The 14,840-nt window shown below is 41.0% G+C and overlaps 1 protein-coding gene across 1 annotated transcript in view; it reads right to left on the bottom strand.

Moving 5' to 3' along the window:
• The window catches only part of PDS5A (PDS5 cohesin associated factor A), an 80,650-nt gene extending 74,588 nt beyond the window's left edge, over window positions 1-6,062 (bottom strand). Inside the window, exons 1-2 of the mRNA XM_069856168.1 lie at window positions 5,903-6,062; window positions 5,140-5,310 (exon numbers count right to left, since the gene is read on the bottom strand). Of these exons, the coding sequence (XP_069712269.1) occupies window positions 5,140-5,310; window positions 5,903-5,929 (198 nt within the window). The 5' untranslated portion in view covers window positions 5,930-6,062. The remainder of the gene's footprint in view (window positions 1-5,139; window positions 5,311-5,902) is intronic.
• Window positions 6,063-14,840: the final 8,778 nt, after the last annotated feature.

The following is a 14,840-nucleotide window of genomic DNA, read 5'->3' as shown; positions in this document are numbered from 1 at the left end:
CATGTCCATCCAAGCATTGCCAGCAAATAGTACTTACTAACAAATACAATCCAATATACGTATACCTTTGCTCCTCAAGCATAACAAATTCTAGTGTATGACATAATATAAAATAGATTTGCTTCTTCCAGACAATATTCTATTTCTTAGTGTACTTCAAAATAACTACCTAAGCATAGCCAGGTCAGACAAAACTACATCTACCCACACAATCTCCAAGTGGACATTAACTTATGCAGAAGTACCAGGGTGAGCAAAGAGAAACTTTTGGGGTTTTTTTCTCTCTTGTATCTCCAGCCAACTCAGAAATATTTAAGTAGCAAAAAAGCAACCTTTCTCAATTTTAACATTAAGTAACAGATGCCTAAAACCCACTTGTGCATAGTATGATAAATTATTAACATTAGCGATTTCTAGTGATATGGGGATCATCTTTCAAAGATAAAGACACAACAGGCCCAACTACAAAGAGGCCAACATCTAATAACCAGAGGAGCACACAGAAACACAATAGGAAGGAGAGGGAGTGTTTGTTTCACTCTGGCACAAATACATATCAGATAACTAAGAAATGCCATGGGATGAGATAAGGAAGACTTAAAGGCACATTAAGAGTGCTAACTTCTCCAGAGGATCACAAGTGATGCCTTGGGGTGCGTGGCAGGGACAGAACTGGGGAGAGGGTGGAAGAATGGGGCACTGAAACCAAAAGCAACTTTCACAGAAAATGCCTTGCCAGACTGTCACCGTGGGAAAAGCAACAAGACTACTGGGCTGACTGAAAAACAAAAGGAAAATCACCCCCTAAAACAAAACAAAAAAACCCCTCAGAAAACAGAATACTAACTCAAGCTATGATAAAGGAGAACTACATCGCCCTCAATAAATTCTAACCTATAAAACTCTTAATTTCACAACGACAGACCTCTACACTGACTCAAACCTTTGTTAAAAATCTCTATGCTGAAACTAATTTATCACTCCTTTTCCTTTCAAAGATTTCAGAAAATTCTCTCCTTTTTTTTGTACTTTTGCATCTTTAGTATCTGATGTGCTTTTTATAGGTTTTATGAATTAGTATTGCTTATACTGATACCTATAGGTAAAAACAAAACACTGTGCTATAAACATTTTCATTTTTTCTACAGACTTATATACTTTACCAAACTGTGTAGTCGTCAGTATAAACCTACACCTGAACTTGTCATTGTGCATTAGTTCTTTTAAAAAATCTAGAAGGTGAGGTAGAGATGAGGACTTTTACCTTGTTTCTGCAAAACTATCTCAAAAGATAACATTTACAAACTTTCACATTCAAATTGACTCTGAAGTTTCTTCAGCACTCTAAGAAAAGAATGCTACAGAAAGAATTTGCTTTTACCTCTAAGCTGGCATTTGTGAGCTCCCATGATGAATAAGGCAAGAAAATTACTCGGCTAAAATTAACACAGGTTTGGGGATTTTTTTTTCCTCCAAAATTTCAACCAAGATCTGTTCACCCATCAGTTTTGGTATCCAGCAAAACTAAATGCATGTAGAGAGGGTACAGAACTCAGGTTGGGATGAGCAGCAGAGACAGACACTCCTTCCAGTGGCAGTTCTGTCTTCGCCTATAAACACTGTTTTAAGTCTTTCTCTGAGACATACTACCCATTTTGGACAGATGGGGCTATTTTTAGTATATCTGGCAATTAAGCACGTTACTATTAATCTTATTCATAACGATGACAAGGTTATATATAAATGACATAAAAATACTCTTCTGTGACCAAAGAAAGTTATATCTGAGATTTAACAGTTTACTGACAACAACACACAAGTCTGGAGTTTGACAAGGCAGTAGTCATAGAAAAGCTCTGAAGCAAAGCAGATCTTGAGTTTCTAAAACTTCTTTCAACCTTCAACTCTTTTACAGGAAGAAATATAATATTCCTAATACAATTGTTCTCAACTTTGTATTTAGTTGCTGGCTTGATTTTAGAACTAAAGGAGGAGTACTTCAGTGCCTTAGAACCACTTACTGTTTTCCATTTCTACTGCTTGGTTAAATAAAAGTTACCACCTTTCCCTACAAGCCTTACTAGATTGACAAGCATTTAACTTAGAGCCTTGAAACTGATCACTATGTAACTTGAACAGACGCACTGTAAAGAGGAATATTAACAAAAAAAAGAAAAAAATCATTTTGCAGTCAAAGTACAGTAAGCCTCAACTCTCTGCTACACACTAGCTGCCTAGTTTGGTTACACTTAATTGGATCTATTAAACGGACATTTGTCCTCAGACATAGCACACCACAATTAAAGATCACTTCTTCAGTAGCTGAAATGATATATCACATACTGTCCCACTCCAAGCAGGCACTAACCCATCAATGTAATCTAACACACCAGAAACCACCTTTGACTCCATTAAGCACCTGAACTGGCATTTCATTCATCATACATATGCAATCCAAAGGCTTCTCCTTCCTACATTGCTCAGAAAGTACAGGTTTTTTTTTAATATCTCAATATTTCCATTTTCAGGACACTGCTAATGTTATCATACAGATATATCAAAACACTGTAAACGAATCTGGCCTACGTTTTATTACCCACAACCCCAACAGAACGAGGGAAAGGATAGAAAAAACATTCTTTTTAAAAGTCCTTGGCACAAAACCTGCTGCTCAGGCACTCTGGGACAGGTGCCCAGAACATCTCAAGTTCCAATAATAAGAAAAGCCTTCGTTACAAGAGGAGGTCTGGACACAAAAATACAGTTGTGATATCAGAGAAGGACACAAACTTGTAACCAATTAAGTTGATAATGACTTCAATAAGCTAAAAGAATAAAAATTTGCACAAACTAACCCAAAGCCTCGCAGCTAAAACACCAAGTAATGCATGCATCTTCCATAAGACACACACAGAGCATCTTTAGATCATGCGTGGCCAAGAAGGTAAAAATCCTACAGATTCAAGGACTGATTCATGCCTGAATTTGTATTCTGCAAAAGCTTTTTTTTATCATTATGTCATATTTAAAGTTCTGGAAAGTTATCTTTTAACTGAACTAAACTTTCCCAAGCACTTCCATCATCTAAATATTCCACATGCCAACGTGCATTTGTTTTTATAAATCACATTGATATCCAGAAGAATTGGTTTCATCAAGATTTTCTGTATGTCCAGACAAAAATATGAAGGAAAAAATACTCGTTGGTTTAATTCTAGTGTACAGTACTTCCATTTTTCTTGATGCTTCAGTAAAGCCAGTATATGATGAAAAAAAAATTCATCAAACTGAGATTAGCCAGTACCAATAAGAAAAGAAAAATCTTCCTCTGTTTTTTTCAGTGATGGTAAGTCCGCTAGGAAAGTATGTGTTCCCATTCACATTAGTCTACCGTCTTGAGGTCATCTGAATTCCTTAAAGTAAGTTCATAAAAGATGACAGAGAAAACCCACCTGCTCTTAGCCTGAAAATTATGTGAAACACATCATGTGAGTTCAGCAAAAACTATAGACGTGACTTTCAAATTCTATTATTCCTGTTATTTAGGAATGGCATAACTTGTCGCTGCATGCTCTCCAACTGGGACAACATAAAATACCAATTTCAACAAGCACATCAAAACTGCACTCCTCCCCACTCCACACAGACTTTGACTCAAGGTCTCTGTCCAAACAATCAAAACTCTAGGATCTTCTCTTGTAACTGGCAACATTCCACTGGAATTTTGAAACTACTAGGCTGCACTTGTCCATTCTATAATTTTCAGAACCGTAATTCAACAAGGTCTGTTTTCAAAGAAACAACCAACACGTGCCTCGCTGCTTTGAATGTTAAACACTGCAATTTCTTCACATTTATAGGTAAGACATCTTTCAATGTATTAACTGACTAGCCAAGACCACAATTCTTAAGTTTTTCAGTCTTTATGGGGGTCACTACTGTGATGGGAAGCAGATTATCAGATGAGAGAATATTTCCGATCCGTAAAGATCTATTACTGCATCTCCACCCTGGGCACAGGGCCAAATCCCAGATTACGACAACTGTCTAGTCCAAAGACCACGGCACTACCAAACGCGCTGTGCCAATATTTGATCCATGCTCAACTTTATTCTCCATTTTCAGCATAGAGTTAAGAAATAATAGTACTGCATCACAGTAGTATTTCATGCTTCCAGTGGAAAAAGGTACTAAAAAAATAAAACACAGGGATAAGTCTCAAAAGCCCCCCAGGATGCTCTCAAACAACCAGAGAAGATTCTTTTATAAAAGTCCTTTTTGCTAAGGAAAGTTTAGCAACTTAGCCAGGCACTAGTTATATTGAATATGAAAGAAACAATACGATTATATTGAATTGCAAAATCTGAGGCAGGTTCTACATACAAAACAATTTCAAAATCCTATCTACAAACTCCAAATTCCAGAAATGAATCTTTGTTTTTTGCAAACACTACTATCTTTTCAGTCAAGAAGACCTTTAACTACATCTCCGTGTTTCCCCTACACGAAACTACGTTTGCTCAAAGTGCTGGAACCCACAAAAACCTTCTAGCTTATCAACACACATTTTTGGTAACACATCCTGCAATTGGGACTTCAGATACAGCCCCCCCCAGCAGCGCAGATGTATTTCACATACAAAATAGCAGTTCAATACATCAAGTATGGCTTCAGGAGAACTCAAAAGGATAGTCATAGGACTATGAGGGGGAGTGGGTATAAACTGAAGTGGGGCAGATTTAGACTAGACATAAGGAGGAATTTCCTCACTATGAGAGTGGTGACGCACTGGCACAGGTTGCCCAGGGAAGCTGTGGGTGCCCCATCCCTGGAGGTGTTCAAGGCCAGGTTGGATGCCTGGTCTGGTGGGAGGTGTCCCTGCCCATCCAAGGAGGGTTGAAACTGGATAGTCTTTAATGCCCCTTCCAACCCAAACTACTCTATGATTCTATGAATTACAAAAATGACTCTTTGTCTTTTAAAGAAAAGCATGGAAATGGCATTCCAATAAATGTACGCAGGCATGAAGGAGACGTTTCAACTATGACAAGGGAACTCGTAGTTCTCCTTTCCTGCGATGAAACGTTTACCCTAAGAGGCGAAAGTCGCGGGGAACACGGGGCGATCGGGACCGCTTACCTTTAACCGTTTAACCACCTCATCGTTGGTGATTTTGTCGGTGATCTCCTTCACTCCCGGGGGGTAGAAGATGATTTTCCCGTCGGCAGTAGGTTTTGGTTGGGCAGCGGGGAAGTCCATCCTGGCGCTACCGGTGACAAACTTTCCTTCTCCGCACTCCTCTACCGGCCTCTATCGGCCAGAAAACAAAAGTTCAGCGGAATAGAAACGACTTTCTAACCCTCTTTTTCCATTTCTCACCCTCAATTCGCAGAAGGCCCCGCCGCCCGCGCCGCCGCTCGCGCCCCCCCCGCCACCCCTCGCCCCGCCCGGACCCCCCTCTCCCCCGCCGCCCCGCCGCCCCCTCGCAGCGCGGGGCCGCCCCGGGACTTCGGAGCCCGCGGCTTTACAATGAAATCCCGGGCCGGATGGCAGGATGCCCCGCGGCCGAGGGGCCGCTGCGGCGCGGGGGGGGGCGATCCCGGCGCTGGGGGGGGCTGCGGGGCCGCGGCGCGGCCGGCGAGGCCTAAGCCGTTAGGCCGCGAAACTACCGGGAGCGGGGCGGGGGGGGGGCGGGGGGGTGAAAGAGGGGGAAGGGAAGGAGACGAGCGCAAACAAAACGGCCCCCCCCCGCGCCATTCCCCACTTTCCGTTGGTTCCCGCAACTTCGGGTTCCCCCCCCCCCACCATCGCCGGCCTGCGCGCACGGGGAGTGCCCCCTCCCTCACCGCCCCCCCCCACCTCCTCCCGCCGCGAGGGGGAGCGGGACCCGCGCCGCCCTCACCTCACGCGGCTCCGGAAGGCGCAGCATGGAGCGGCCTCCGCGCCGGGGGGGGCCTCGCCTCGCCGCGCCGCGCCGCCGCCGCCCCCAGGCCGCTCCCGCCGCCGCCGCCTGTCCCTGCTCCGCGGCGCGGCGGCTCCTGCGCGGGGAGGGCGGGGGGAGGGGGAGGCTCCGGCGGGGCGCGCCACGGGGACACGGCGCCGCCCGCCGGCCGCGCCGGGAACTGCAGCGAGGGGAGGTGCCGCCCCGCCCCTCCGCCCGCCCCCGGCCCGGGACCGCGGAACCATCCCACCCCCCGGCCGGGAGGGGCCGGGCCCGGGCCGAGGGCTCCGCGGGGAGGGGCTCCGGGCGGTGTCGGAACGGGGCCTCGGAGCACGGGGGCGCTTCAGAGGGTCGGCTCCGAGGGGGCTCCGAATTGGAGGGGGGCGGCTTCGAATTGGGGGGGGGGGCGGCTCCGAATGGTGCTTTGGGCGGGCCTCGGCCCTTCTTGGGGCAGGCGAGGGGAAAGGGGCATCCCCTCATTGACCTCCGGGTTTTTCTTCGCTGTTTTTACCAGATGATTTTCCCAAACGTTAATTTAATTATAAATCTTAGAATATGAGGAGGAGAGGAGTCCTCCCCAGCCAACTTGGGAAATTCTTCCTTACAAACTGTCTTTGTAATTTAATGTTCTTTCGTGTTTCCAAGAGATGGGATGTGGCTGGAAAGTCAGTAGCAAAGTGGGATTTGTCTGTCTTGAATCTGCATTATGTGTTCTGCATGTCTTAAGTACAGGTGTGATACAAGAATCCGGTATCAGGTGGCTCGAAAACGTTTTCGAGATGCCCACCCTGCTCCTAGAAGGTGCATGACAACTGGAAGATGACTTTTAAACGTTCACTACTAACTTAGGGTCTTCAACTGACTATTCTTGGTTAGTCAAACCAGCTAGAAGTATCGTTCTTCTCAGTTTCAAAGGTCTCTAATGCATTTTCTGTAGAGCATATTAAAGGTGGTGTGAAAATTAATTGATAAGTTTTGCTGCAGCTGGTTTGTATGTTTTAATTATTTTGTAATATAAATCTGTCTTGTATCAAGAGAGAATATGCAGACAATCTCCAGACATGGACAAATAACCTGAAAGAATAAACACTGTCTTAGAGATTCAAGAATTTATTGGTATGCTTAGTTGTCTAGCAAGATGTAATTGTCTTAAGTCAAGCGATAACCTGAAGGAAGTCTCCAGACATGGTTGTATAATCAAAAAAATAATGAGTATTCTTTGAAAATTTATATGGTTCTTTGTCTAAAATTAGTATACATACCCACTGCTTTTGTAAGATGTTATGCCTTTTTTAGATGAGCATCCGATTCAGTGCTGAATTGTAAAATAAAAATATTATTATCTTTGCTTTGGAGACTTTGTCCTTTTCAATAGTTTACCAATGAATGTTTCTCACAGTGGAAGGCTGGGAGCAGTCCACATGGATGGCCAGGTTTCTCTGCAGGGTGAGTTAGGGGATGGGAAAGTGGTAAGTAAGTGAGATTATGGTGAAGTATGCCAAATTCCAGATTTACAAGGTGTGGGAGGAAAATGTACAAACACTGAGGAGCTTTCGGGTACTTTTGGTGTAACTGTATGTGGGTAGGGAATTTCTCTCCTACACTCATGTTCCTTGACTCCCTGCAGTGTTGTCCCAGGGGAGTTAGAGCCTTGAATGTCCACAGCCTCTGCAAAACCAGCTCAGAAGGATTATAGTGAAAATGACAGAGTTGTGAGGAGCACAGGATATATCAGGCACTGATTTGGAAATCTTGAAGGGTGCTGCTGGACAAAGTGTTTAAATCCAGCTGTGAGTTCAGGCTTAAAGACTGCTGGATTGAGGCATTCATAATGGACAGGTGACCTTAAGAGTGGGATACACGATTCCATTTTTAAAAAAGACTACTGATTTAAGGTGCTGTTTCTGCTGGTAGACTGTTTCATTCCTGGTGTAATTTGCTGTCTTACTGCAGGTTCTGGTACCAGTGTGACCTTGCCGACATACCCTTGGTCCACAGCAGTATTTCACCAGCGTATTAGTGTAAAATTGTTTGAGCTGTCTTACGGCAGCCACTCATTTAGATGCTGTGAGTCGAGTATATGGAGTTTCCTATGAGTTAGGCTAATCATGTTCAGCAAAGTGGTTGAGAGAGCAGTAGGTGCAAATTCTGTCATCATGGGATGGTTAGAAAACAGACCATCTCCTCTCAGAAGAGAAGCAGTGGTATTTGTACTTTTCTGCCATTTCAAATTCTAAAGAACTAAAACGAAGTGTGTGGTTCTGATACCACACCCAATTAAGGGAAGTATGAATGAACACTTAACTGCCAATTAGCTTGAATATATGCATAGCATTTTCAGAATGTGCAAACATAAAAGCTTCAGATAATCTGACCTGTGATGCTCCTAATCTGAATAGTCCTGAAATCTCCTGCAGAAATTATTACAGCTGCTAGTGTCTGGTTTGTTGCCTTTGCTTGTTTGACCTTCAGTCTTCTAATCTGAGCAAACAGCTGAGATCTGTCTTGGGCTCTGCTTTTTGTACAGCTTAGCCAAGTTCACATGATCCCTTGGGTTTTGATGGATGGCTCTGTCCAATAAGACCCAGTCCTGTAGTGTTTACCCAGATTTTTTGAGACCCTACCTGGACAAATTTCTGCTGCAATTTATTTACTTTTACTCCCGTTATTTTTATTGGAATGTATTTTCTCCGATCTTTTTGTTGTTGGTTTATTAATATATATTGGACTACCATTGCAAGTGTAATTTATAAACAGACTGAAATAAAGGCTGCTGAACATTCTCGTGCAGTGCTTCTTTGTGTCATGTCAGGAGAGGTTAGAGGAGCATACTAAAAGAAGAAGAATGTGGTGTTTGTACAGGTAGTGGAAATAATGCAGCACAAGATTTTCAGAACAAAATGGCTTTCAGGTGAAAGAGAAGAGAGTATGGAGTGATTCCGTTAAGCACAGAAAATCCCTTAATTCATGTTTATTAAGCTATGCACGTGTTTCCAGGAAGAGCTTAATGGTTGTCCTCAAGTCTGTGTTAGTACAGTAAGCACAGATGATCAAGAACTAAACAGTCATATCAAGACACAGCAGTGCGTCATGAACTTCAGAATAAGTCGTATCTGTCAGTCAGGCGGGCCGACAAGTAAGAAATCCTATCTGGTGCATTAGGAAAGCACTTCTCTTCCTAATAATAGCTATGCTTTTGAAAGCTCCTGCTTTGCAGAACCAGGTGGTAGAGTGTGGTGCTTCACTCTTAAATTTTCTAAGTCACACTTAAATAGGTCAAGTGGGGAGGGGGGAGCTTAATTATTTGTTTACAACTCTAGCATTTGGTCAGTTTTTTATAACTAGTAGGTTGTTTTCTGGCAGGTTGCTTCCTAATCGTGAATGTCTTCTCCCTTCTCCCCTTATGAAAGTTTATTTATTTTTTCAGTTGTAGACATTTTTTCCTGCAATACACCAGTTCCTCTGAACTTAGTAATAATCAACCCCTAAAAAATATTTTTTTGTCCTCAGTTTTGAACAGAGGCTTCTCTTTTAGCTTTTTTACTTTCGCATCAATCCTTGTTTCTGGTCGTCTTTCCTCCTTGTCCATTTGTTGATTCTCTCACATACGCAATTGCACACAGCTCCTCCAGTTAAAATCATAGCCTCTAAATTTGAAGTTCATTCTCTCAGCTCCTCCCTTTGCCTTCTGTGCCTTGGGCAGTGTGGCTTGAGCCCTTGCTTGTGGAGGCTGAGACAGAGTCATTGAGTACCTCAGCCTTCTCCATATCCTGGGTAACCAGGTCTCCTGTTTCCTTCTGGAGACGGCCCACATTCTTTGTAGTCTTCGGTTTATCACTGATGTACCCATAGAAGGTTTTCTTGTTGTCCTTGATGTCCTTGGCCAGATTTAATTCTTCCAGGAGGACTTAAAAGGATCCATTTCAAATTCAAATTTCTGTTCTGTAAAGTCCTCAGATTTTTTTTTTTTCCCCAGCCAGGCTGCGAGGAAATCCGCAGTTACCTGCAGCTGTGATAGTAGCATGTGGCTCTTTATGTTTGATTGGTATTTTTTCAAATAACAAGGCAGATTTGGGAAATTTCTGAGTGTATGGGACTGTTTACAGGAAATACCACTGAGGAAACTGGGAAAGTATGATAATATATTTAGCCCATGGGAACTACCTACTGGAGGGAAGGCAGCATGAGCAGACTCTCTCCCTGTGCCCCATTAGATGAGAATTGTCCTGTGATCTGTTAAAAAATGAGAATGTATGTGATACAAACAAATTTTGATTAAGAGGCTTCTTCGTGAAAAATATTGATTGTATTTTGTAATGCTGCTGTTCCTAATTCTTTTTCTGATATAATGTCTGCTGCTTGCAGTAAAAAAATGACATGAAATTTTACAAATTAATAGGAACTTGGTATTTACCATTATGGTCAAAGAAAGATGTTTGATGAATAGATTTGCAATCACAGAGCTGTACTGTAATGATGGGGTCATTTCATGATGATGGATGGGTATGTGGTGTTCTACTCAGAGGCTTAAAATGAGGTTGCATTTATCAAACTCAGGGAAGCATCAGAATATTTGGGTATGACTCCGTGAGCAATAGAATCATTACAGTTTGCCGTTGAACAAAGTCAGGAAATATATTGATGACATTGGTTGAACCTGCTAGGAATGCAACTAATGATGATTCAATGTGTTCTGTTGAACGGCTTGAGGGGTTAATCATTAAAATGTTACTCCACTACACCATTTGGGGACCTGAATACAAAAGCTGGAATTTCAAACCCTTGTAAAGAATAATTTGCATTTGAATTTAAAAAATAAGATTACTTTAAATTTAGATTTTGCAGCTCCAGTCACTTCATCCTTATGATTTTACTTCAGTAAACACACTGGATGTTTGCATCCACACAGGTCATCAGCCAGCACAACAGAGGAGCACACTGACAACATAGTGCCCAACCAGCAGGGAATACTGAGTATTAGTGGAAGAAGATTGTCCTAAATTCAGGATATGTGGCAGCAGAGAAGGTAACTAATGCTATTTGAGCTAGTACTTGAACGGGCATTTAACAAAGCAGGCAATGAGTTGGTGTCTAATGAGAGGACAGAATATCACGTATTGAGTAGTCAAAGCCAGAACTAGGCTAGACAAGGCAACAGCAGATATAGAAATGAGAGAATTTTGGTCTTGGCCAACATAGTGCTTAGTAATACAAAAGCTGTGTTCACAATAGTCAACCTTCTAACCAAAAATGACCCATGGATGGAAAATAAAAAAGTCCATGATGACAGAGTGATCACTGAAGGTGATGATATTAAATACAAGCAGAGGGATTAATTCTTGTAAAGTAGACTGATATGTATCCACTTACAATTTCACCAACATCTAATACCTCTATTTATATCCTATTTGAATTTGGCAAGGCAACTATTGTGTACTGTGTAATTTACTATAACCACACTGTATCAAGCAAATAAACACTTGCTTTCTTAAATATATATCTGTACTGTTCTTTCTGTCTTCCAGACACTGCATTCTTATACCTAATCATTTAAATTTTCAGCAAATTGCATGCTAAAAGTGTAAACTTCCTTTATCTGAGATCGTTAAAAAGGCGAAGACTTGTAGCCAGCATGTGAACATTTATGTTACCACTTTAGATATACTCATTTATTTGCTTACCGAATGCCACTGATCTATATATTTACTCATTTTTTTTAAACTTCCTTCAAGATCTGCTCAGCAGCCACCTCTAATCTAGCACATGGAGAAGAAAACTTGAGTGAACTATTTTTTTATCCAATTTCAGTATCATTTAGCTTGACACTGCCAGCATGCACTCTGTTAGGCTTCTATCCTTGCTTCAAAAACTGTAACAATATGTTCTGTCACACAGCTTTATAGCAAAAAAGATTTAAATTAAAAAAATATGTTGACAAGTCTGTCAGATTCTGAATACAGTGAGAGAGAACAGAACAATGTTTCTTCTAAGGGAGAAGAACTTTACCTAGCAATAGGTTTTTCAGCCGCCTAAGGAAGCAGCTTCATGCAGCACGGAAGAAATAACACTAAAGGATGTACACAAATGCTGACATATTCTATGAATAAAAAACACAGGGGCTTTATAGTTTCCTTGATGTAAGCAAAATTTCAGTTATATTTAGTTTGCCTTGCCAAACCCTTATTTTGGTGTTATGTCTGAGTGTTCCCTTCTAAAAGGTTTGTCCCTTGGCCTGTTGTTGAGAAAGAAAAAAAAAAGATAAAAATACAAGAAAAAGTATGAATGAAAAGAGGAGATGGGAAGGAGCAAAGATGAACACATGTGGTAGAGAATCTGCAACTGGCTGAGCATTCGGGATTTTCACATGTGCAAACAAAAAACACAGAGACAGAAGTTGAAATAAATAGTCCTGAGTGAATTGCGAATAGTAAGTACAATTTTGCCAAATTCAAGCTGAATTGAAGAATCAAAATTCTAGGAACAATATGATTAAATGTTCTGTCATGTACCTTAATACTAGCTACACCTACATATTTACTTAATATAAAGGCTCCTTTCAAATTCACTTTTGGCTTTGAATATTTGGAAGCTATAAAAATAATCTTTCCTAAAACTAGTTGAACAATCTTGCAAGGAGATTTTTTTTAAAAAAAAACAGAGCACACTGTTAAAGCTCAGAATTAAGAAGGAAATGGTTGTGGGTTTTTTCTGCCCCCTGTTTACATATGAAGGGGAGTTCCAGGTCAACTGGAGAGCTACATCAAAGTATATTGGGAGCTTTTGTTTCTGCCTAGGTAGGTCCTGCCTGCTCTTTTGATGCTGTCACGGTTAGTAAATGTCTTCTTGCTGAGCCTGTGGAAGAACATATTTGTGACAGTGGCTGCAGTTGCACTTAGGAGTTACACAACCTGCCATCCACAAAGAGGCGAACCTGACAGTGTAGAGTGTTGACGGGTAAATGGAACAAACAGAAATTATAGAAGTGTTGTTTGTTTTCAGTCCTAGTAATGGGCTTAAACATAATCCAGATACTTGTATGTGCCTTTGATCATTGCTGAATTTGAAAAGCAGATGTATAACCAGGAACAATTAGGAGAGTCACAAAACATTTGCCTTTAAGAGTCATCAGAATCACAAACTGCATAAAGCTGTTGAGGAAAATAATTACCAATTGGCAATTTGCTCTTCTGCTGAATATTTACCTTTTCACTTTCTACTCTTCAGTACTGTGTAGTATATATGGTTCAATTTTTGTATGTGGAAAACAGGCAAGTGCTGAGCAAACACTGATGTAAAAATAAAATTCTTACTAGGTTTTGAGGTACGCATTGCTGTCTCCTAACCATCACCTCTGTACAGAAGAAATCATAGCTCTGAACTACATAGAAAATACGAACTAGTCACATTTCAATGTTCTTTAGTGTTTTCTTTCTTCCCGGTTTTGGAGAATGTAAACAGAGGAATAAAGAAACTGAAAGAGTTCTGGTTTCATCATCTACTTGAAGAAAGCTTAAACATGTTTAACATGTATTCATGCTGGTTGTATCAACTGTTTTTGTTGTTTTTTTAAATAAGTTATCTATCATAGATGGGCCCAGATCCAAATTCCTCTCCTCCATCCTGAGTCGGGTGTGTGAGCTCAATCTGGTTACAGATACCGATCTGAATATCATGAGTTAGGGCAGGGTGGAGAGGAGCTTGTTCTAAGATCTGAGTCTCTCGTTCTCTGGACTTGGAATTGGCATGAATTTGGCAGGTTCAAGATAACAAACTTTTACCTAGTCCTCAAATAAATCAGAAACTGTAAACTGTCCTGTTACAAAGGATGACCCTTGGTTTATGTCTCTGAAACCCTGAGGTGGTCCTGAGCTGCCTGCAGCTGCCTAAATTTGAGTTTCTTGTTGCTCTTGTTATTCACTGGGAAAGAATGTGGCCCCATTTCCAGTGACAGAGGGTTTGAAATGTTAAGAAATGATAGGTGGATTTTAAAGGGGGGTGGGGTGGGGGAAGAGGTCAGAATTTAGAGGAAAGCAAAAGAAGTCCACCATTTTCCATTCAGCAGGGACCAAATAGCCATGGAGTCGATTTCCTATCTAAATAATGAGGTTCTATCATGTGACAGTTACAAAGAATCACAAACTGAAAGGATTAGCTTAAAAAAAAAAAAGTAGCCTATACAGCTGTTTTAAATGCAAATCATTCTCTGCTCCCTTCCCCCTCTGCCTGGCTTCTTGTTACAGCATAAGGCATGCAGCATACAAGTTCTTCAAGTTTAGAAACTAGTTACTGACATTTAATTCATAAATGAGCGCTAGTGGATTTAGACCATTATAAGATCCCTAATTTATTTTTATAAGCAGTTGGAGTAATGCAGATGTTCACGACAGAGGAAGAAGGAAAGAAAGAAGAGAAAGAAAGAAAAAGAAAGAAAGAAAAAGAAAGAAAAAGAAAGTTAGTTTATTTTTTTAATCTGTCATGTAAACAGATTTGCAATTCACTTATGGTTGGCAAGCAATTAACTACTGATAAATTAACTATACAGACAATGGAGCAGAGTCTGTCTTGACAGGTAAAAGCATTTGCTTATTCAAGTGACTTTAACAGATGATTGAAACTTGCCTAAAATTTAGACTCAAACTTAATATTAGATCTACTTAGAAATTCCATTCTGCAGCAAGGTCCAATGTTTTAATATTTAAAAATTTCTGAATTGGAGCAAACAAAAACACCCCAAAACTTCCAGTGGAATGAAAATACTGGAGTTTATTTAGAATCACTATAAAGTTTTAATGATCTTTTTTCCCAAGTATTTTAATAAGATAAAATGAACTGATAACCTTTAACATCACAAACTCCATAAAATATGAAAATATATAAGCTAAAAGAAAACAAATTTTCA

Source organism: Phaenicophaeus curvirostris, chromosome 4 (genome assembly GCF_032191515.1).
Source record: "Phaenicophaeus curvirostris isolate KB17595 chromosome 4, BPBGC_Pcur_1.0, whole genome shotgun sequence".
NCBI lineage: Eukaryota > Metazoa > Chordata > Aves > Cuculiformes > Cuculidae > Phaenicophaeus > Phaenicophaeus curvirostris.
Note: the sequence above shows the minus strand (reverse complement) of the source record. Positions and strands in the feature narration are given on the sequence as shown.